Below are 23,884 nucleotides of genomic sequence, written 5' to 3'. Positions count from 1 at the left end.
TAGCGCAGCTGGTGGGTATCTCGAGGTGACCTCTTTGACTCATGGAGATTGGCCATTGTGGAAAGCTTGGTAAACGAACTGAAACCTAAACATTTTTTTACAGCACAGCAGAGTCGGCATGCTCCGCACAGGGTGCCCAGATGAATGAACGCGCTCTGGTTCCATAAAAAAAAATGAACTCGCTCTGGGACTGGGAGAAAGCAAAGTTTACTGCGAAGCTTCGATTCTTCAACAAAATGTCTCACCGACACTCAAAGCTGCCAGACGCCCACAATACTTGCTAATCAAACAGTAAGCAGGCCAGAACGGCATATTCTCAGGCCCAATGGTTCCTTCGTCAAGAACGCATAAAGGGCCCATTACTTGCTAATCCCCAAAATTTCCAGGATACTTTTCCGCCGAAAAATCGCGGTCACGGACGCTTGATACTTTTCCACAGGACCGAGGGTTGGGTTCCCCGAGCGCACGGTGAACTTCCAAATCCTACAGCGCAACGCCATGGCCGCCGTGCCTCGGATGGCCGTCTCCCCCCTGCTGATTTGAGCCACAGCTTCGTGCGGACATGCTATATGTATAGGAGGGCGTCTTCTCCACAAAGTGCTAAAATAGGCGACGGCCAATGCAGATGTGAGACCCTTGATGCACTTCGTCTTGTGTAGTTTTGTGTGCCAACCGCATTGCAGTGTTGTTGACTTCTGTTCTCTCCAACTCGTTTCCCAGTTTAACGGCAGCAAGCGCCCTTGATTATATGAAGTTAGACACAGAAAAATCACAATTCACAAGGGAAATGCACGAGGTGTTTTGTTCATGGCAGTCACGGAAAAGGAAGCCAAGACTTGGCCAAGATAATGACCAGGTGAGCAATGATCAGACAGTAAGTATATTTCTTTTTCATTCTTTTTCTTTGGAATCACAGAGCGAACAGATTAATGGACCTGTTTATCAACTTATCTACAGCTGGATCAAATACAGGAGGGGAAGAATAAAACCGTATAGTTTCTTTTGCAACAACAACAAAAAAGAATTCTGCCCTAGTTAGCAAGAAAAATCTGTCTTGAGTCCTGACAAAAACTACAGCTACAACTGAGTTTCATTTACAATCTTCAGACCCCAGCTCACGTCCTCGCAATGCCTCACGTAAGGCACCACCTTGCCCAGGTCACCGTCCCTCTTTGCCTTACAGTCGTAGAAGGGAGCCTGGTGGAAGCACGGCTCAATGGACATGGCACGGCCGCACGGTGGGTCTGGCGCCACGTGGTTCTCCGACCTGAACATGATCCATGGCTTCAGGCCAGCGAGCCCCTGAGCTGCGTACCCGAACGTGGAAAAGCCACTGGTGATTAGCTCATCGTTCATGCTCAGCAGATAGATCTCGGCAAGTGCCTTCATGTTGTGCTTCCTATTCCTTGACCTCTGGTACTCCTCGTGGCTTGGCTGGTACACTTTGACAGTAGTGTCATCAACTGTTGGGTGTTCTTTGTACTTCTTCTGGATCTGATCTCTGTACCAAGAGCTCAAAGAAGTAGTTAGAACGGCGATTGTTTGGTTATTCTGAGTCTCAGCTGCTGCTCCCTTATTCTGAGTTTCAGCTGCTGCTCCCTCCATCATGCCAATTTCTGGCAGGAGCTTCTCATTCTGTGCACATGAAAGGATCTGATTTAAAATGTGCGGGAATGGGCCATTTCTTTGCAAGATGCCCTTGGTTTCATATATTCTGATCTGAATTCCCACTCTTTTTGCCGCTTTGGCCATGTAGGACCGGTAGTATTTTGTAACAGAATACCAAATATTGTTTGTTGGATGAAAAAGATAGCGTGCCAAGTGATGGAAAACAGTGTCTTTCTCTGGAAATAGCCTGCTGAGTTCATCTTGGAAACCTGGAATTAGAAACAGGGACGGCACAAAGTACATGTCTGTTCTTATGATCAGCCATGGAATACCTTGCAGGAACTGCTGGTCATCTTCGCAGAAGAAAAGTTTATCATGGAAACCATAGTCACCATTGAGGTAGAGATACACATAGTGAGGTCGAGTACCAGTCAAAGATCGATCTGTATTTCCACCGGCAACTTTATTCTGCAGCATGTTGCCATAGCTCTCTGGACTACTCTGAGTAAACTCGCCATAGTTCAGAGGGAAATCTGAAGGGACTAACCATGAGGTTCCAGGGAAGGGTTCGCAGAAAAGGTCATCAATCTCCTTGTAACGGTCCACAAGCAAAATCCGGTTTGTAAGTAGCGCATATAGGAATGCTGAAGCAATCTCAAGCATCTGATTCCCCAAGCCGGCGTGAATAATCAGTATCAGATAGTTGCAATCTGTCGTATTGATGGTATGACCGGAGCTCAGCTGCTTTGATGCTTCCTTATATGCTTTGGTGCCTGGACCACACTTTTTCTGCAACACTTCTTGTTTCCTTAACCTCTCTATGAGGTACAGTGAAGGTATGCTTGGTGACTTATGATAGCGTGCAAACTGATACCTACTTCTACAAGTTTTTTCGTCAAATCCCTCAATCAGAAGGCCACCCAGAAGTCTATCATACTCAATATGTGGGGACGGAGATATATCATCAGATACATCATCTTGCATATCTGAAGAAGATGAAAAGGTTTTGAGTCAGTCACTGCAGCTTGCAATCCACTAACATATAACAAAACATGATGTTGGCACATGAGGACCGCCAAAGCCAGAGGAGCTATGGAATACTAGAAGTAGTTGGTACCATGGATCACTAAAAGGAAAGGTTACAAGAAAGCTGGCTGTAGACAAACACAATGCCAGGAAGAACCAACAGAAAGAGTGGCTATTCAACGAACAACGCTGAAGCGTTCAATTACGGTTAATCCATAAAAACTCCATATTAAATGTATGCATCTACTAATTTGAATGTAGGTAGGTTGTCTGATCTTTTCCCTATTAAATTTGGTTGCAAATTGAAAGAAATGATGCATCCACTTGGAGATCATTCATCACAGGCCTGCCCTTTCTGTAATTCAAGAGATTAGACCATGCGAAGGAAGCAGTTCCTTGCTGTTCCCTGTGCAGGAGGCAGTATCATACACATTCTAACATCATAAGCTAGACATGCATACACTTGTACATGGTCTTGTTTGTACTGTAACACCAAGTGTAACATTTCCTCTGTTTGCCTACATTGCAGATCAATGTATTTCCCATAATGAAGGATTTACTCCAAATTTTCTCACAATGAAGCAGGGAAGTATCTAAGGTTAAGTACAAAGAAAAGTGTACTAAGATTCATCAGGACAACAACTAACCTCCTGACAAAGGACTACTCCCTCCATCCCAAAAATCATATCCTAGGAATTCTAGGACAACCGTCAGGTGAAGGCGTGAAGCTCACACAACCGTCGTGTGCTCCAACGAATACGGGGACAAACAAGGCAGTGTTAGATGTATAGGATCTTCTAGCCTAAGAGAGAACCACATTAGGGGGCTCGGATTAGGGTTAATACCTTGATCTTGAACTCCCATCTTCTTCTTCTTCTTCCTCTGTTCTTGTTCTCCTTCTTCTTCTAGCCGGTTAGAGCTGTAGGAAGTCTCTTCCCAATGCTTTAGTGCTCTGTGGATTGGGTTTCTTAGGGACAGAGGCTTAGGGCAGTCTCAAGGACGTGTCTCTGCCCAGGGGTTTCATCCCCTTATATTGTTGAGCACTACACACTGGGGGGGACTCCCCTGGTGTGTTCTATGAGGGGCTCCAATCAAGCCCCTCATTAAATGAGGGTCAAAAATGGTGGCTCACAGTTTAGACTGTGATCACCTTTGTGTTCACACCAACATTCTCCCCCTTGATCATCAGGCTAAACTCATAAGTCCACTTTTTAACGAAATGACGCACCAAGACAAAAGGATTACAATGGTGAATCATAAATACCATTGAACCCAGTTGCTATAGTACGCCACCTCATATCAAATGAACTTCTTTAACTTAGGAGCTCCAAAACTTATTCCTTATGCTTATGTAAAACTTACGGACTCACTTCTCAAAAGATGGTACACCAGATCAATCAATCACTGCAGTCAATTAAGTACCACAGGACTAAGTGACCATGGTTCCCATACAATATCAAAGTGATTCCTCTTAGACTTATGGGGAGATGGGGTTATAATAGTCCCTGAGTGCAGTTGGTTTTCATTTATATGTATTAAATATATATATTTTGTCCTCACACATTTATTCTTATGTGCATGCACCTTTTAAAAGAGGAAGAAAAACCAACATATTTCCAGAATCATATCTTGTCCCTTAGTTAATAGGCTGCCATTTATCTTTTATGCCGGCAATGTATTAGGCAAGCCTCTGAACATGATGCTCAATCTTTAGGACTTATGTCACATCACTTAATGCTTACATATTGAGCACCATAATCTTAGAACTTATTTGATGCTCAACACTTATGACATATTTAATTTGTCAAGCACCACTTAGTCTTAAACATAGTTTATGTAGGCCTTGAATATTCATATTTGATTCTGGATTCAATCTTTCACAATGTCTTAGGTCTGGGAATACCTTTCGACATGTTACTCGATTCAAAATTGCACTCTTTCATTTAATAATTTCCGGGATAAATTGCTTAAAGCAATTTCTTATCTTTAAAATGATATGGATCAGGGACACAAATCCATATTTAATGGTGTATAATTCAAAACATGCCACAATTTAACTTGCATCTTTAATGATGCCTTTATGAAAAATATTGGTTGAAGCCTTCCACATACGACTTCTCCCACAAGAGTGTTGATAATACTTTATGTGGAATTTCTCAGTATCAACACTTCTTGTAACATAATTGTCCAAAATATTAGACTCCTTATTTGTGGGCATGTAACATAACACCTTTTACACTTATGCCAGTAAGGCGAAGTGTTCTAAATGATTTTCCAGGGGTCCAGTCCTGGACTTATTTCCCAGATATCCCGGTCCTTTTAAGAATATTTAGGGCAACTCAAAACTTAATGAAACACATAATGCTTACGTCTGCCATAACATAAGCAAATTTATTGCCCTTAATGGGAATCAACCCATTTCCTGGACCTTTATCTTGGTGAACATTATTGTTCAAAACTTAAGAGTATCACCAAGACAATCTTAGTATCCAGATAAAAAGAAAATCTGGATTTTATGTACACAATATCCCTATTGTTTAAAACTTAATTAAATAACTTATTTCTCATTGTACTTATGTATCACTTATGGACTTCAATAGTTTTTCAAATGATGAGCAACAAATATCATCAATTCTTTATATCTTATATAACATAATCAATCCCTTTTCCTTATATATATTCCTTTCACTTTAAGTGGGATTGATCAAAGATCTTCATGTGGGCTTAAAAGCACCACAAGGAGCTAAAGCAAGTATTCATAAAAGAACTTAGCTTATTTTCTTTAATATTATTTTTTCTTGCTTTAAAGCTCCCATCTAATTCTCAACTTAGTGACATTAGTGGTGAGATATGATACTGAAATAATATTTAGTTCTAAGGCTAGCATATAGCTCATAATAAGAATAATATTGTCAATTAAATGACACATAAGAAACTGACACATGATAAACTTATCTTAATATTTTTCTCAATATTTAATTCTTACCTGACATAAAGAGGTGGAAAATATTTTCTTAATGAAGGTTCCACTCTCCCCCTCGAAATGTGGTCTATGCAATAGTACCATATTTCGAAGAACCTTTATTTATTTGTTTGTTTATCCTTATTCCAACATATAAGAGTAACATAAATGTATACATTGGAAATAAACATAATTTCATACTAATAGAATCTAATTATCTTTCTTTTTTCATAAATACAATTCTTTAAAATTTAGAATTTTTCTTACTTGGAGACTCACTTTATTCCCTTATTCTTGTCTCATTTTCTTTGAGCTTAAACATGGCTTGATGCACATCATATTATCTTATCCTCATTGATACATAATAAGGGAAACAACTCACCATTAATGTCAAATATGCTCTTTAACATAACTTATTTTGGGGATTACTCCCCCTGATTCTTATATTTATCCATAAGTGATTTATCTTAATATTTTCCCATTAGATATTGATGATCAATAAAAACATTAATTTATCATCAATATCCTTGGTATTGAACTTTTCTAATGGGAACTGCACCTCTTATAACACTTGTATGTGCCATCTTAGTTATGATCTTAAGAACTAATGAGGTGCAGATAAAACCACTTCACATTTGATAGTGGTATCTCAAATAATCTTAGAAACTTATGACTTAATTAATACTTATCATCAATAGGGATAATTCATAAGTTTGATTTTGCATTCATAAACGGATGTACTTTCCATGAGGCATGATTACTCTCATTTAATTGCTTAGTGCCACTCATTAGTTTTGATCTTTAGAGGCATGTGATGCTTTATTGAATAGTTTAGCAAGCATCAATACAAACTTCTTCTATTGAACCAGTCCAATTCAGCTTTGGCCAGAAATGGAAAAGAACAACAGAATTTTGTGAACTAGTACTTATTCATCAGCTTTGGCCAGAAGAATAGGTACAAGCCACACTTAATATTATGTGCATAAAACTTCTTTTGTTGAATCATAACCCAAATCAGCTTTGGCCAGAAGTGGATTAAGATCAACAAAAGTATTGTGGACATGTATTTATCAATCAGCTTTGGCCAGAATGATAATCACAAGCCACACTTAGTTTTAGATATGAACTCTTTTCATTACTCCGATTCAAAATCAGCTTTGGCCAGAAGATGAACCGGAATAACAAAATTTTGTAGTCACACACTCATCAATCAGCTTTGGCTAGAATGATGAATGTATGCTACACTTAATCAGAGTATTATTTCTTTTGCAGCGGAAATTTTATTGAAAATGACCCATATGCATTGACATAATTTCTCATTATTCATATCATTCAGCATTAGCTTAATCTGATAAAACTTAGTTTATAATTATGCCCAATATTGCTCAAGAGCTGGCAACTTAGTTACTCAACCAACCTTAGCGACACATGACCATAAACAACTTTGGTCAGAATATAGTCATGAGTCACAAAATTAATCATAATCTTCAGGATAAGAATGACATGTGTAGTCACAAGTCATATAATTGGTTACGTTATGCCAATACTCTTTTGAGCAAATTCTCACTTATCAGAGAAAACTTAGTATTTCCCTGACATTCTTATCAACGTTATTTGTGGCTCAACTAAGAAAATATTCAAAAGCCAGCTATTAAGATTTATGTCCAAAATTATACTCACTTAGTACCCATGGCTTATGAATAATATACTTTATTAATGAATTAAATCATGATAATCCATGATTGTAAACAACTTTGGTTATAATACAACCACGAATCACCATTAAAATTCTGATCTTGAATCAAAATATCCCATTGGATTAATTCCAATCTGAGACAATTATAAGTTAAAGCCACTTAATTATTGGAATTTGTGCATTCCAATCATTATAATAAATAATTCCTTAGTGGTGTCATTAATGGAATGCACATTTTCCAAATGTAAACAAAAGTGTTAATGGCATCAAACAAATATGGCCCGTTATTTAATTTCTTAGAAAATTGGCCATTGAAAGATATCATTAACTGAGTTTTTTTTTTCCCAAAATGGGTCAACTTTATGATTCACTTATGGGCATATCAATTTTGTGAGTATAATATGCTCACATAATTGATAATATTTATGGGTCATACGATGCTTCATAATTAAGCCTCAATTCAAGTGGCACATAAGTATGTGGCAGATAACTTAATTTCATAATGAAAATAATTCATCATCATAATTGGATCATAAATATTTCAAATAGACTTAAACTGAATTTAAAGCTTCACTGAAAAAATAATTCCAATTTAAATGGAGAATATTTCATGATTTTCAGTGGTAGCATAAATTGTACTAAGGCAAAACATAAACATAAAATGTCTTAGAAATAAAGTGAAGCATTAAAACATAATGAGAATACTTAATCATAAACATAAGGAAAAATACTTAATCATTAATGGAAAAAATTTCCATAAGGTTTGGCCCAAAACAATATTATTTAGGCAAAAAAACTCAATCATTCATAAATACATAAATTTACCATAATTTTATTTAATTTTGGCCTTACTAAAAATGAATTACTTGTAACACATAAAATAATAACTTCAAGTAATAGCCATAAAGTAATCATCACAAAATTTAAATAATCATGAGAAAATTTCATTACTTAACAAGTCTAATCATAATCCTTGTTATTGTTTGCCAAAAGATATATCTTTAAACTTTAAACATGAGATAATATCCATAATTGTAATGCTTAAAGATAAAACAATATTTATAACTTAAACCAACATTATTTCAGCCCATAAGTATTTTAGGCCCGGCACTATGCAGCCCAATACCCATATCTTAATTTTCCAGAAAATAACAAATAAATTTGGCCCATTATTCTTTTTTTCGGCCCATTATCTTTCGGCCCGGCCCATTTGGCCGAACCGCCTCTCCACCCGGGACCCAGGCCCAACAACCTGGGCCTGGGCCAGAAAGAGGCACGCCCCGCCGGCCTGCCACGGCCCGGGCAGCGGCCGACAGGCGCGCGCCGTCGGATCAGATCCGACGGCCCTCGCATCGCTCCTGCCGTATAAAAACGGCGTCGGCCGCGCCCCCCGCGAACCCTACCCTCATTTCTCTCCTCCCTCTCTCTCTCCTCACCCGACAGCGGCAGCGGCGAGCGGAGAGCGACGGCGGCGCGGAGCGCTCGCCGGCGCGGAGAGAGGCAGCGGCGCCGCCGAGCTTTGCTCGCCGGAGGTGCGCGCGGCCGTGGCCGGCGCGCAGCTCCGTCGAGCATGGCTCGCGGTGCCCTAAGGCCCCACCTCCCCCGCGCACGAGATCCCCAGATCCGCGGCGGCGACGGCGAGGGGGCCAAGATCCGGCCACTGACCGGTCTTCCGGCGGTGCACGGCACTCGGAGGAGGCCGGCAGTACGCCGTTGCGGCGGGGACAAGGGAACCTCACGTGGCCAAGTCCCGGGCGTGCGCCCGCACTGAGGCGCCGGCAGCGGCGACACCGAGGCCAGCAATGGCCAGGACGGCCCTTAGGTATGTCCACCGCCCCTTCTTCCTTTAGATCTAGGGTTAGGGTTCTTAGGATTGGGGAAAATTGGGGATTTTCACTGTAGCTAGGGTTCCCGATTTGGGAATTTGGGGAAATTTCTTAGGATTAGTACTTAATTGCTTCAATTCCCCTTCTTCTTGATGCTTAATTGATAACCCTAGCTCGAATTGACATTATTTCGGGCTTATTTTGGCTTAACAGAGGCAAAGTAAACATGAACACGTGCCTTTTAACATAAAATTCTTCACTTAGTGGGTTCAAACTTAGGTCTAGATGGCTCTGGTGCCATTGTTAGATGTATAGGATCTTCTAGCCTAAGAGAGAACCACATTAGGGGGCTCGGATTAGGGTTAATACTTTGATCTTGAACTCCCATCTTCTTCTTCTTCTTCCTCTGTTCTTGTTCTCCTTCTTCTTCTAGCCGGTTAGAGCTGTAGGAAGTCTCTTCCCAATGCTTTAGTGCTCTGTGGATTGGGTTTCTTAGGGGCAGAGGCTTAGGGCAGTCTCAAGGACGTGTCTCTGCCCAGGGGTTTCATCCCCTTATATTGTTGAGCACTACACACTGGGGGGGACTCCCCTGGTGTGTTCTAGGAGGGGCTCCAATCAAGCCCCTCATTAAATGAGGGTCAAAAATGGTGGCTCACAATTTAGACTGTGATCACCTTTGTGTTCACACCAACAGGCAGATGCACACGGCGACACGCACCACGCGCGACACACCTTGGTCGTCTTCCGCGGGGCGCTCGACCTGGCGGAGCCACTCCACTCCGGCGAGGCGCCGGCCGGCCACCGCTGCAGGAGCATGACGGGCAGGAAACCGAGGAAGCACACCGTCAGCGCGGCGCGTGCCGCGGCGTGCCAGAGCCCCTCCGCCGCCGCCCTCTTCGTCTCCCCGTGGCCCGTCCCCATCGCCACGCCCCTGCCTCAGTCACATGAGCTCGCCGGCGGCTCTTCTTTTCCTATGCGCGCCCGCGTGCCGGCAGGCGAGCATCGCTCTCGGCTCAGGCTTTTTGGCTTTTTGTGACATGCCATCATCAGCTTGGGAGCAAGTTGAACCGGCGGATGGGCTTTGTTTGACATTCTACAAAAATAGCGCGTACATTTTCCGAAAAGAGAATCTCGTATGTATAAAGTACTAAATAAAATTTATTTATAATTTTTTTTTAAGGATGGGTGTAACTTTTCGCGACAAATCTAATGACGGTAATTAATCGATGATTGGCTACAGTGATGTTACAGTAATCATCCTCTAATTGCGCGGTCAAAGACCTTATTAGATTCTTCAAGGTCACTGGCGCGGAGGTTCTGGAGTTGGTTTTGTAAACTGTCTTTGTTTAACACCATAATTAGCGGTCAAAATATCACTATTCATAACATGCTAAAATACTAACGTGAACCAAACGAGCATGGCTGCTAGAGTGCAACTAGTTGCAAAAACACATTGGACCAGGCCACCAGGGCGAGGCCACGAGGGTGAAGGAACAAGGAAAGCGCGCCTCTGCTCTCTGTACATTTTTTGAAAAAAAACTTGATTACCTACTAAAAGAGGAATTGGTGAGCTACTTTTGACACGGTAAATTTTAGCGAAACATATTTCATCCACGCAGAACAAGTGTTTTATTTTTTTGAAAAAAAGGAAACATCTGAATTTTGCAGCCGAACCAATGGGCCGGTTTTCTCTGGTCACCCCCTCGGTCGGGCGTCTTTTTGCCTAGGTCAGGAACTCAGGATAGGAAAGCAAAGAAAACGTCAGTTTTGTTTGATCTGGCATCCACCACGAGCCTCATTCCGTTCCATGGCGGTGGGCGCCACCCCACTATGATCCACCGGCCTGCTGCCAAGTACTCCTGCATGGAGGTTGCCGCATGCAGGCCGGTCCGGCCGTCCCTGTTTGGATTTTCTGTGGGCATCGCATTGGGTTCGCCTGGCCGATGGCTATTGGCTAATCATAATCTCTGCATTTGTTTTTTTCTAAAATATCATAATCTCTACTTTTGCGTATCATTTCAAAGCTAAAATTTTAATTTTTCTGTCAACTACCATAAACTAGTACTATGAATGAATGACTAATGGATGCGACCAACGGACCAAGCTCTCCGGTGGACAAAAACTACTCCGAATAAAATAGAGTAGCCGGAGGTGGCAAAGGAATCTGCTTTGCTGGTCCGATCCAATCCCTGCACACACCCCTGCAACCGACGATTCCCCCAAGAAAGCCTCAAAGCTTCGAACCATTCCAGCTCCGGTTTCCTGTCCATGGCCGCTCATCGGTGGTGGCAGGTGAAGACGATGACGTATCGTGCTTGCTAGTGCCGTGCCGTCCCTTTGGAATCGCAAAAGCGCATGATTGCGAATTCTGCGTGGCCGTTCGGCCGTTCCACATCCGGTCCGTGGACAAAGAAATCGGCCAAAGATCACGAAATTTTGTACGAGCTCACACTAGATTACTAGTCATTACTCATTACGAATTGGCCACAGTTCATGTGTAGAAGCGAAGCAAGAACATACCTTGGCGGTCGTCGTCTTCCTCGGGCGCCTCGAAGTCAAAGACCCACTGCGGCGAGGAGTCGGCCTGCCACCGCAGCAGGAGCAGAACGGCCGGCACCGTCAGCAGGCAGAGCACCAGGCCGGCGCGCACGGGCGCGCGCCAGAGCCTGCCGCCCCCGCGCCTCGCCTCCTTGAGCTGCTCCGCGGCGTGGTGGGGCGGCGGCGCCCGCTCCGTCTCCAGCCCGCCGCGCAGGGGCAGCCGCTCCTCGTCGCCCCCGCTCCCGTGGCTTTGGCTCGGCCTCCCCATCACCATCAGCAGCTAGCTACCGTAGACGTCTCATATATGCTCCCTGTCTCTCTTCGATGTCGCTCGCTCGGGCCGGGGCCGTGTGCTGTGCGGTTATCTGCTCGCTCGCTCTCGCTCTCTCGTGTTCGTGGCGGAGTGGTCAAAGGAGTACGGCAGCCACCGCGTGGGGAGAAGGTTTGGACTTCGGAGGACTTCCACAGCACGGCCTGCAAACGGACTGGACGGGCCCAAGATGGGTTCATGTCCCATTGCATTGTACTCCAGTTTGATTTCGAACACGGGATTATCGAGTTCACATGGCAAACATGGAAACAAATCTTCAACTCGCATCGCATGCCTGTATGTTGGAAGGTATTTTCCATAAATGCGATAAGTATATCTTAGATATGAGCAGAAAAATAAAAGAACTGTTTAACCCCGCTACAAGTTCAAGTATAAATCCCACAGAGATTTAAAATACTTTTAACTTGTATAAATCCATTTTAGGAATTAAACTAATTGTAGATCGGTAATGCTAGGCCCCGGCCGTCCGGACAATCGGACGCTGCACCAGGGAATACCTTACCAACGGTAAGGTATTTATCAGTGGAGCCCGGTAGCGATAATCAATACAGATTATCGTTGATATTGGCTTCGATTATCATGATAATCGCGATTATCGCTAAAATCAGCTTCGATTATGAGTCGATAATCGTTGATTATCGAACGATAATGCAATCCCTGCGCTGCACCAGGCCCACCGCCCATCCTATCATTTCCCGAATCTGCCATCAGGCCATGATCCCTTCCCTTCCTCGAACTCCCTCGGACTCACACACGGGTGGCGACTCCGCTTCCTCCGTCGGCCCTGCTTCCATCCCCCAGCGCCCATGCTCCATCCCGCACAAATCGATCATCCATGCCGCTCCGCTCGTCGATCCTTCCCCATTCCATGCGCTCCTCCCCCCTCGCTCCTCCCTCTGCTTATCCCAGTGTCCTCCTCTACCCCAGGCGACGGCGCAGGTGAAGGTGGAGGAGCTGCGGCGGCAGCAGCTCGCCGGCGCGCAAGCGGGAGCGTGTGGGGAGCGGCGCGGCGGGGTGCGGTTGGACTCGTTGGAGCACGCGCGGCTGGCACATGCGCGGGCGGAGAGAAATTTGCGATTTCGCCATTGTCGAAATTAGGCTTCGCCAGAATGCATCATATATTTGAGTTTCGCTGTTTTGTCATTATGAAACCGTGTCCACTCGCTGAAATGCCTTTTCACCGTTTACCAATTCATTTCATGTTTTATGAATAATTTGGCCACATGATCTGACCAATATACCCTTGGACCTCGTTCTCCCTCCGTCTGCAGGCCGCCGTCGCCCGCCGCCATGGTGAGGGGCACGCTGCCCCCTCCTAATCCCGACCAAAATTGGCAGCCAAGCCTCCTTGCAGTTGCAGCAACCCGTTCCAGGTGCTGCAGAGGTCTGCTTCAATTTTGATTGAGGATCTGCACAATCTAGGTGGAGGCAACTGATCCGCATGCCGCACGTCCGTTGTCCCTCGATTAATTGACAACACATGAATTCTTCTCCTTCAAAGCAAAGCAAACTAACAACCAAGAAATTATGCAGTGTCATTTAATCTTTGGTGCTCATCCCCTCTCGTTCTTTATTCCCTCTCTTCCCTCTGCTGCTCATCCCCTTCTCTCTGCTCCGGCCGGATGTTCGACATCGCCAGGTCGTAGGCGCTGTCACCGGCCTCCTCGCGCCGGAGCCCCGGCCCACTACCTCGCCCGTCGCCGTCGCTGGCGTCCGGCGGCCGCCCGCGCTCGCGGCCGCCGGAGGCATAGAAGGAGAAGCCAGCGAGAACGGAGACTGAGGAGAAGACGTACGGGAGCTCAGGGGTAGAAAGGCATCTCCTGGTGCCGGCGCGGCGCGCGAGGCTTGCGGATGGTGGTGTTGCGTGTGCGGTGGCGCTTGCCCGTCGGCCATGGCGTGCGAGCGTGAGAGAGTGGAGGCCGAGCGGATAAGACTTGTGCTTCAAGGGCACAATGGTCAGGTCACGTGGCTAAAGAGGAGAGAAATCGTAAAATGAACTGGAAACAAGGGAAAAGGCATTGTGGCGAACCTACATCGTTTCATAATGGTATTCTAGCGAAACTCAAAAGTTTGATGGCATTCCAGCGAAGCCCATTTTCGACAATGGCAAAATTGCAAATTTCTCGCGGGCGGAGCTCGTGCAGGCAACGACCATGGTGCAAGTGTGGGCACGGAGGTCCAGAGGTAGAAGACGACACGGAGTAACTTGACGGCGTGCATGTTGCAAGTGTATGTTTCAAGTGTTTCGAATGTTCAAAAAGAATGTTGCAAGTATTTTATGTGGATGTTGTAAAAACAGATCTAGGTATTGTGATGTTGCATATAGTTTACACATATGTTGCAAATATTTTATTTGGATGTTGCATCTTCAACGAGAGATTTGAATATTTCATACAATATGAAACATATGTTGCGGCATGTTTTTTCCTCATCCCCAACTGATGGCTAATAAAATTTTTCAATATATTTTTTGATGTTGCAAATGGTGATTAGCTATGTTGCAAATGCTTATTTCTATATTTCAAATATTATTTTTCGATGTTGCGACGCACCGACGGAGCGTCCGATAGAAAATTTCCGTCCGATAGAAAATTTCCCCATCGGACGTCCGGGCGCTAGCAGCGCCGATTGTAGATTCATTAGTTAGATTCTTTGTGCCAAAGCATTCGCATCTGGATTTATGTCTTCCATTCAGCACATTTTTTTTTAGAAAAGGATTACCAATCTTCCTTTCAGCACATGGCCATAGATATACTACTTGGATCTGTGTATGTCCATTTGTTAGACTCTTTGTGCCAAAGCATTCACATCTGAATTGATGTCTTCGATCCAGCACCATACCAAACATACCAAAATCCTCCTTGTTAGGAACTTGGATTATACCTATGAAGCTCAAAATTTTCCTTTGGCTGACTATTCAAGAAAGACTGCAAACTGACTGCGTACTCAAGCGGAAGAAGTGGCGTGATCCGCACTGTCACATCTGTGGGGGTTTGGAAACGGTTGACCATATTCTTTTCCGCTGCTTGCCAGCCCGTTTTACGTGGACATGCTCCAAAGAAATTCTGGGTTGGGAGAGAGTGCCTATGGGGTTAAACGATCCATTTCACAATTGGGTGTTCCTAGGCTGCTTTGATTCTCATCGTTTAGCTGTCTTGTTTTTGCTTCTCCCACGTTTAGCTGGCAGGTTGGGGGCTCTTGTTTTCCTCTTTAGTTGTGTTCGGCATTGTAGCTGGTAAACCCCAGCCTTTTTCTATACTGGTTTCGCTGTATCGGGAAATTTTATATGCTTTCTATAAAAGCAGGGCTTGGACTTTTTCAAAAAAAAAAACTGGGCTTATAGAGTGATTTGGAACCTTTAGATTCTCTTGGGGATATTTCCACTCGAGGCAAGATTGAGATATATTACGGCAACGTTTTTTTGAATATTTTTATCGCAGCTAATTATTCCATGCTACAGTCTCACGGACGCGTCCGTGCGCGCGCGCGCATGGTGAATTGGTGGTGGCGACGTCTGCGATGTTTTCTAGAAAGCAAAGGTCCAGACCAAATATCATCGTTTCCCTGAAACCAGACACTGATCAATTCATCATGTCTGCATGTGCACAACACATACGCTGTGTTTGGATGGCCGTGTGATTTTTTTTAAAAAAGATGAATGTATACATGGAGTACTAAACAAAGTTTATTTACGAAACTTATTTACGAATGTGTGTAATTTTTCGAGACGAATCTAATGGGCCAAATCCCACCATAATTGGCTACAGTGATGCTACAATAACCACAACTAATCATTCCCTAATCAGACGGTCAAAATGCCTCATTAGTTATAGTAACTGCTACAATACCATAATTATGGAGGTAGTTTTTTAATTAGACTTTATTTAATACCCCTAATTAGTGGTCAAATAGTCAAAAAGTTTTCATAAAAAATTTTCAGGACCAACTAAACACGGCCGTATTTCGATCAATTATGCAGTTATATACACAAGCTGACTTAAACGCTAAGGGAACAACTTGAGACCTTTTTGCTCGTCCTCACAGTGCCGGGCGTAAGGCACCAGAGCTCCAATGTCCGACCCCTCCGCCACACCGCACATTCGTCGCGGCAGCGCCTGAAGACAGGGCTCCACCGTCCTCGATCGGACACACGCCGGATCAACAGGCGCTTCGGGCGACGGTGGCCGGAGCAGCACCCAGGGCCGCACGCCGGCGAGCCCGTGCGCGATGTACCCGAACGTCGACACCGCGGTGGTCACGATGCGATCGCAGAAGCTCAGCAGGTACATCTCCGCCAGCGCCCTCTGGTTGTGAGCGCGCGCCTCCGTGCGCTGCTCCCTCTCGTGGCTCGGCTGGTGGACCTCCACGAACTCTCCGGTCTCCGTCGGGTTCGCGTAGTACACGCCGCGGATGCGCTCGTAGTAGTCGGGGAAGAGCGACGTAACCAGAATAGAGGTGAGCTTGTTCTTCTTGCTCCCCGACGACGCCACGGCCGAGGAGTGGTTCGCCGCCGCGCCGTCCTTGCACGCAACCTTCGGCAGCAAGCCGGCCTCCTGCTCCGAGCACCGGAGGATCTGGCCGTACATGTTCTCGAACGGCACGGGCATCTCCGGGAACACGCGCACCTGGAGGCCGACGCGCTCGTCGGCCCTGGCGAGGTAGGCCCCGTAGTACCTGCGCACGATGCCCCACACGTCGTCGGACGGGTGGAAGAGGTAGCGGGCGAGGTGGTGGAACACGGCCTCCTTCTCCGGGAACATCCGCGCGAGCTCGCGCTCGTAGGCCGGCATGAGGAAGAACATGGTGGCGAAGTACACGTCGGACTTGACCACCACCCAGTTGAACTTGGCGAGCACGCGCTGGTCGGCCTCGCAGAAGGCGGCGTCGGTGAAGGACTGGATTTTTTTTGGAACAAAATCGGGGGGAAATTCCCCACCTGCTTCCATTGATCGAAGGATGTTTACAACATACTTCCCCGGCATACCGGAGGGGATTTACAGAGGGAGGAGAGAAAGGGGTAACAACTTAGCAGCGTGATAAGAAGTAATCCCTCTAAGCACGGACATGATGAGATGTGCGTTTGTAGCGGAAACACCAGACATCAAGGTCCTTCGCAGCTCTGCGAATGATTTCGGCAGGTGGGAGGTCCAGTTGGTCAAAGATTTTTGCGTTCCGAGCCTTCCAAAGCTACCAGAGGAGGACGAGCGCAGCGCCTGCGCGAGCTGGATCAAGGAGCGGCAAAGAACAGCCAATGAACCAAGGCGTTTTATGCGCGCTCGGCGTGAGACTGATCCCCAACCTAGACCAAACCGCAGCGGCCCGGCTGCAATGGACGAAGATGTGTTCATCCGTTTCTAGGACTCCTTGGCAAAGCTCACAGTTTGTCTCGTCGCGACGGCGAATGTTTTTGTGGAGAAGGTTTGCCCTGGTGTTTAGGCGCCCAAGCAGAAGCAACCAACCAAAAAATTTAACTTTACCAGGTAGTCTCGTGGCCCAGATCCTAGCAGCATCCGGGTGTTGTTCATCATTGACATGTAGTGATCGGTAAGCTCCTTGTGTAGTGAAAGGGGAGTGGGCAAGATCGTCCAAGAAACGTTGATCGGTCCTGTCCGAGAGGGGAGAAACCTGAACGCAGTTCTGAAGAATGTTGAGCTCTTCACGAGCCACCCGCGTCAACCGAGGTCTGAGGTAAGGGACGAGGCCCCTGGTGAGCACAGCTCCAACCGTGTCTGAGGTACGGGTGCTGTGCGAGTAGAGGGCCGGGAAAGCTTGGGCCAGCGTAGTGCCGAGAATCCATTTGTCCTGCCAAAATGAGGTAAGCTGCCCGTCCCCAATTCGCACAGAGGTGAGAGAGCGGTAGCGATGCAGTTCAGCATTGATCAGCCTGCATAAGAACGAGTCATCCATGCTCGCGGTGTGGTGAAGGAACCATGTCTTCCAGGGGAGCGGAGTAGGGTCGTGAAGCTTGTGAACGAACTTCATGAGAAGACAATGGTTTTGGTCCTCAAGATTCGTGACACCCAAGCCGCCAGTCTTTGCTAGTGCAGACATCCTCCCATTTCAGGAGGCACTGTGAACCATTGCATTTGTCATCACCAGTCCAGAGAAAGGCCTGACGACGAGCGTCCAGTCTATCGATCACCGTTTTTGGCAGAAGATGGGACGACATGAAGTAGACAGTAAGCCCCCCAAGAACTGCATTAACAAGAACAAGCCTCCCACCGGTGCTCAGGAGTTTGGCTTTCCAACCACTGAGATAGCGGTCAAAGCTGTCAAGTAATGGTTTATAATCGGCCACTCTGAGTTTGTGGGGAGAAAGTGGCAAGCCAAGGTAGGTCTGGGGGAAAGTAGACGCTGTGCAACCCAAAGTGGTGGCCATGTCCATGGCAACGTCCGGAGCCACATGCATCGGGACAAAGGTTGATTTGTGAAAGTTGATGGTGAGGCCGGTAGCAGCAGAGAAGTCTTCAAGAATCGACCTAAGGGTACGCATTGAGGCCACGTCTCCTTTGGTGACAATAAGAGTGTCGTCGGCGTATTGGAGCACCGGACATGTGAGAGAGGGAACAACAGGGTGGCAGAGATTGCCACGAACTGAAGCTCGTCTGATCAATCTTTGCAGAACATCAGCGACGATGATGAATAAGTAAGGGCTAATGGGATCTCCCTGTCGTAGGCCTCTCCGGCAAGTAATCCAGCGTCCAGGCACACCATTAAGCATGACAGCTGTCTTCCCAGAGGAGAGAACATTGGCTATCTAGCCACGCCACCGAGCATCAAACCCCCTAGCCAGCAAGATGGCGTCAAGGCTGCTCCAGTTCACCGAGTCGAAAGCCTTTTTGAAGTCGAGCTTGATCACTGCAGTAGGGACCCCCTCGCTTATGGCAGCAGCTCAGAAGGTCTGCAGCATATATGAAGTTCTCGGCAATGCTATGGCCATGGACAAAACCTGTCTGATCAGCGTCAACAATGGCAGGGATGGCAGCACGAAGCCGGTTCGCCATGACTTTGGTGAAGAGCTTCATCGGGCAATTTTGGAGAGAGATCGGTCTGAACGCGTCAGCAGTGCGGACTCCGGCTTTCTTTGGTATGAGCACCAAGTATGCCCTATTCAGACCATCTAGGTCAATGCAGCCATCATAAAATTGAGTGAACAGTTGGGTGAGATCATTCCGTAGGGCCGGCCAGAAGTGCCTATAGAATGACGGACCGAAGCCATCAGGCCCCGGACTAGCGTTCATGTCCATGGAGAACAGAGCAGAAGAAATCTCATCAGAGGTGAAAGGACGCGAGAGATCCATACCGGCAACGGCTGTTGCCGGATAAAGTTCAGATAGGCAGAAACGCCATTCCACCGAGCAGGAGCGGCCCAGCAGGTCTTTGTAGAAATCATGGAGGATTAAGCTTTTGGCGTCATGGGCCAGGAAAGTTTGCCCGTCATGCTCAAGGCAATGGATGAGATTTTTACGCCGACGACTCGACGCAGCTGTGTGATGGAAACCGATGCTCACATCTTCTCTGAATGCCACAGGGCGCGCGATGTTTGGGCTAGACTGGGTTTCTCTGTGCCTGGTAGCCTTGTGCAACGCCCTTGGGATATAGGAGTCAGTACTCCTCTTCCTAACAATGTGCGGCTTGACATCGTCCTCTTGATCCTCTAGCACTTGTGGAAGTCCAGGAACGCTGCTATCTTCGATCAAGCGGACTCGAGTTCTCAGGATGTTATCAACCGCGTCGTTAGGGACATAGACAGTTGGATGAGCAGATACAAGAAAACCCTGCCATGTATCCGTGAGTGGCGAACGTGGCTAGACCAGTTTGTAATTCTGTTTTGAAGTTTCCTCTCCTGTACCCTCTGTCTCCTAATTCCCTCTCATGTAACTCTCTTCCTGGGATGCCAGGAACCTTTTTGTAACTATGAATGTTTCAAGTTAATGGTAGGTGGGGATCTCCCCCCGATATTGCTCGGGAAAAAAATCACCGGCTTGCGTTAGGAGGTTTCACTTTCAAATGCGACACTAAGCAGCGCATTGCTTCGATTCTAGCTCTTAATTTTCCTACTCTTGCGGGTAAATAGTATGTAGTATAGGTTCAATTGCTTTTACCATTAGAGTTCTCCGAGTAAGCTGTTTTGTGTTGTTTGTTTTTCTCCTGGTGGGGAAAACTGGGGAGTGGGTCGGTCTCTGATGACTCGTGTTTATAGCACGCTAAATTTGTAGGTTAGTACGAACTTGGGGTTTTGTTAGATGTAGAATTCAATCAACAATATGCTTGCTGCTAGTTGGTACATGATTTGGGGACCACAATACCACATCGCTAGCGTCACAAAATGCAGAGCACATTGTCTTAATCGTTTGCTTTTCAGCCGTGCCCCAGGTAAGCCCGGACAATATCTTAAGCTGCAGCTAACGATCAACATCTGACAGGTCACCCATTCTGTCTTTTTTTTAATCCACAAATCTGTCTAATTGGTGGAATTCAGAACGTTAAGTAGCTATGTTTCGTGCCAAATTTTATACTCAGGTGGTGTGCTTGGTCATTTACAACATGTGACAATGAACGTGGAGCGTACACCATTCTTTTGCAGGTCTACAAGCTCTCTATCGGAGCAGCATGTGCCCTCACATGGCCACCAGACCGTATTATAATCCAAGTCTTGGATGATTCCACCGATCCGTTCATTAAGGTAACCTATTCTTCTGCAAGATAAGATGTTTATTTTTTATCTTTGCATGACCATATGAAGAGTTTTTGGATCAAGATGTAGTTCTTCGGTTTATGTGATGCCCATGTCAAACAGGTAGTACCTAGCAAGCAGTTCTCATGATAAATTTACACCGAATCAGCTTCAGAAGAACACGAGATTAAAAAATATGCTGAGCACTGCTTAATCATTTGGTTTTGTTCTGTTGCACGCTACGAAACCAAATTGTGATTGTTCATCTTTTTCTCGAACACATGTGATTGTGCATCTAATTCTGCATCAAACCATTTCCCCTGCACCTGGCATTGAGGAAATTATGATCAATTAAAATATGGTCCATCTCTATCAGTTTTTAATTGAGCTAACAAATTTTGTATAGCCAGCTGCAGAGTATAGCTTGGACTGCTTGGTGGTAGCCTTAGTGGCTTGAATTACAAGAGTGTGCGTGCCATTGTGTCATGCTATCAGAAAGTGTAACAATTTTCTAGTATGACTTTTAATAGTAAAGGCTGCTATCTGAAAAGCCAATCATTTTTATGGAGAAACTTCACATAGTTCAATTCAAGTGCAAGATATTGTTATTCCAATCAAGTAGGGCTTGATTGACAGGCATGGTCAAACAATTAGTAGATGCGGATCAAAATCAATTTACAAGATGACTCTACCAAATAATTTCATATTCCCAAGAAACTCCAGAGAGCTCCATTTTTCATTCTTTAGCTTATTTTAAGCTCCATTTGTTTGTGCTGAATTGACCGCTTTATTTGTTTTTATCATTTTTTTATCAAGTGCAGGAACTTGTGGAGCTTGAATGCAAGGATTGGGCCAGCAAGAAAATCAATATAAAATATGAAATTCGAGAGAGTAGGAAAGGATACAAAGCAGGAGCCCTGATGAAGAGCATGGAACATAGCTATGCCCAGGAGTGTGATTTTGTTGCAATTTTTGATGCAGATTCCAACCTGAACCTGACTTCCTTTTAAGAACTGTACCGCTTCTCGTGCATAACCCGTAGATTGCTCTGGTACAAACACGGTGGGAGTTTGATTAGTGCTAATATTTGGACGCAATTTCCTCTGCCAACCGGTAATGTGGTTGTGTCGATACTCGATAATTTGAAGTGAGAAGTGTTGTTCATTCTGCTTCCAGGATGTTCCTGATGTGGCCTTTCCAGGGAAATTTTGCAGTGAACTATGATGTTTGCCTAATGACGAGGATACAAAAGATGTCACTAGATTATCATTTCAAGGTTGAGCAGGAATCAGGCTCATCTATGCATGCCATCTTTGGTTTCAACGGTAAGAACCTCTATCAGCTCCGCTCCGCCCGCGCCACCATGGACCGCCTCGCCGGCGCCGCGCGAAACGACACGCAGCTCTAGGAGGGACGACGGAGCTTGAGGGTGGCGGTCGCGAGGAGTGGCGGCCGGCAGGAGCGGCGGCGGCCTTGCGTGCGCGTGGTCCTGCCAAGGCCGGCCTCGCACCGTCCTGCCCCGCCTCGCCACTCCAACTCGTCGCACCTGCCGCCGTCCAGCACGCCGCCGTGTTGAGCCCGCCTGGGAAGAGAGGAGAAGGGAGGATGTGGCAGAACCGCCAAAATTAATCCAGTTAAAGTGCCCTAACCATCATCTACACGCACTTCAACGGAGTAATTTGACAGTCTGTCGGGTAAAATCCCGATAACACCACTGGATTTCGGATCGAAACAACATACCTCACTCGAAGGTGAGTCTAGAGATTACAATACAAACTTCAACAGTAAAAGTTATTGCAAACTGAGTTTAAGAATTTAAGTAGGGTACCTCAGAAATTTGAAGTAGAGAAGTAAAGAAAACGATATCTAGCGACGTCATATGACATCATGATGAAGCCCGTACATGATGTCAATCTCACCACGCATTCCAAGAGTTTCCTGAAAACAATGTTAAAAGCAAGACTGAGTATACTAATACTCAGCAAGGCTGACCCGACTAAGGGTATATAATATCCCTTTAACTAGACATGTAAGGCTTGTAAAGCCTCTGGAGTTTATTTGCTGAAAAGCAATAAAGAGTAGTTCCTTAATTTTAAGTTTTAGCTTTCAAAGTCTAGTTGGATTAACTATTTTAGGTTTGCACCTATCTATACAAGCATGGTATAGAAAAATTATTTGCATCCAACAAGATTGAATATTATCATTGTTCCACTTCTTACTCCGTGTGGCAAAGCGATTAAGCAGTCTCAATATCCGTGAGAGGCGGAACAGTTCGAACCTAATTTCAATCTTTGCAAGGTAAAACCTAACACACACTTGGAGCACTGTTGAGTCACTCCCAAGCAACCGTTTGCTTCTCATTCTGGTTCATGGACAGGGCCACTCTCCCCGACTACAGCGAGCCCGACCCTCTCTGCAACCGTGGTCGTTGTGCAACATATAATAAACTTTCGAACATAAAATAACTTCCTATCTCTAAGAGAGAGTGGGGTAAAGTCCACTTGCCGGGCCAATCAGTTAATAGGCTTGCCGCGTACCATATTTACGGCATATGGCTAGTACTTTCAAAGGCTTAACCAACGCTACCACACACTACGGCCTTATCAAGTTTTATCAACACAGACGGATTACCACCATGAAACTTGTAACCCAACCCGTCCATGGTCCTTATAGTGATTGCAGAAAGTAAACAATCAACTCCTATAAGCTCGTGAGTGACAGGCAATCACTCGACTTTTACCGGTCTTATTAGCATAGCAGCTATTTCGGACTCAAATCTAGTGTTCAATCAATTGGTACCTAGAATTATGCATCTAAGGTTTTCATATAATTTCAATAACTTAAATGCACAAGTAAATAATTACATAATTTAAAATAATAGGATTATGCACCAGTCTTGCCTTTATAAGAGTCTAAAGAGTTAGTAGACTTCAGCTCTTCCGAATCGAAGTTCGGAACTTCAGTTAATTCCGAAACATTGGTTGGGCTTCATGCAATTCACTCTTGGACTTCGGGTTCATGTTCAGGTCTTTGTTATCTTCCATAGTGTTGATTTGGACTTCAAAAGTATCCTCGTTGTTAACTTGAACTTCAGAAATGTCTCCGTCTGGTTCCTGGATGAATTCGTACGTTCCGTTGACTAGCGATATTATTTCTATATGCAATGCAGTACTAGAAATCAGTGAAGTGCTTAAGTATAGCTTTCCTTCACTAAAGAGTT

At 45.4% G+C, this 23,884-nt stretch overlaps 2 protein-coding genes across 5 annotated transcripts; both read right to left on the bottom strand.

Moving 5' to 3' along the window:
* Nucleotides 1-864: 864 nt before the first annotated feature.
* Nucleotides 865-12,472, bottom strand: LOC120653851 (galactoside 2-alpha-L-fucosyltransferase-like). Of its 4 annotated transcripts, XM_039931536.1 has the most exons (3): nucleotides 3,480-9,827; nucleotides 3,282-3,381; nucleotides 865-2,594 (listed from the first exon to the last, which is right to left on the bottom strand). In XM_039931536.1, exon 3 carries the CDS (start codon nucleotides 2,590-2,592, stop codon nucleotides 1,078-1,080), a length of 1,515 nt encoding a protein of 504 aa, XP_039787470.1. In that variant the 5' UTR covers nucleotides 2,593-2,594; nucleotides 3,282-3,381; nucleotides 3,480-9,827; the 3' UTR covers nucleotides 865-1,077. The 4 variants fall into 4 exon arrangements, with proteins under 4 accessions (XP_039787470.1, XP_039787468.1, XP_039787471.1 ...); XM_039931534.1 differs by lacking the exons at nucleotides 3,282-3,381; nucleotides 3,480-9,827 and adding an exon at nucleotides 11,639-12,472; XM_039931537.1 differs by lacking the exons at nucleotides 3,282-3,381; nucleotides 3,480-9,827 and adding an exon at nucleotides 9,851-10,358.
* Nucleotides 12,473-15,991: 3,519 nt separating this feature from the next.
* LOC120653755 (fucosyltransferase 6-like) lies at nucleotides 15,992-16,840 on the bottom strand. Its single transcript, XM_039931431.1, has one exon. It carries the CDS (start codon nucleotides 16,787-16,789, stop codon nucleotides 15,992-15,994), a length of 798 nt encoding a protein of 265 aa, XP_039787365.1. The 5' UTR covers nucleotides 16,790-16,840.
* Nucleotides 16,841-23,884: the final 7,044 nt, after the last annotated feature.

The sequence above is a fragment of the Panicum virgatum genome, chromosome 1N (assembly GCF_016808335.1).
Source record: "Panicum virgatum strain AP13 chromosome 1N, P.virgatum_v5, whole genome shotgun sequence".
Taxonomy (NCBI): domain Eukaryota; kingdom Viridiplantae; phylum Streptophyta; class Magnoliopsida; order Poales; family Poaceae; genus Panicum; species Panicum virgatum.
This window is presented reverse-complemented; position numbering and strand designations above follow the sequence as displayed.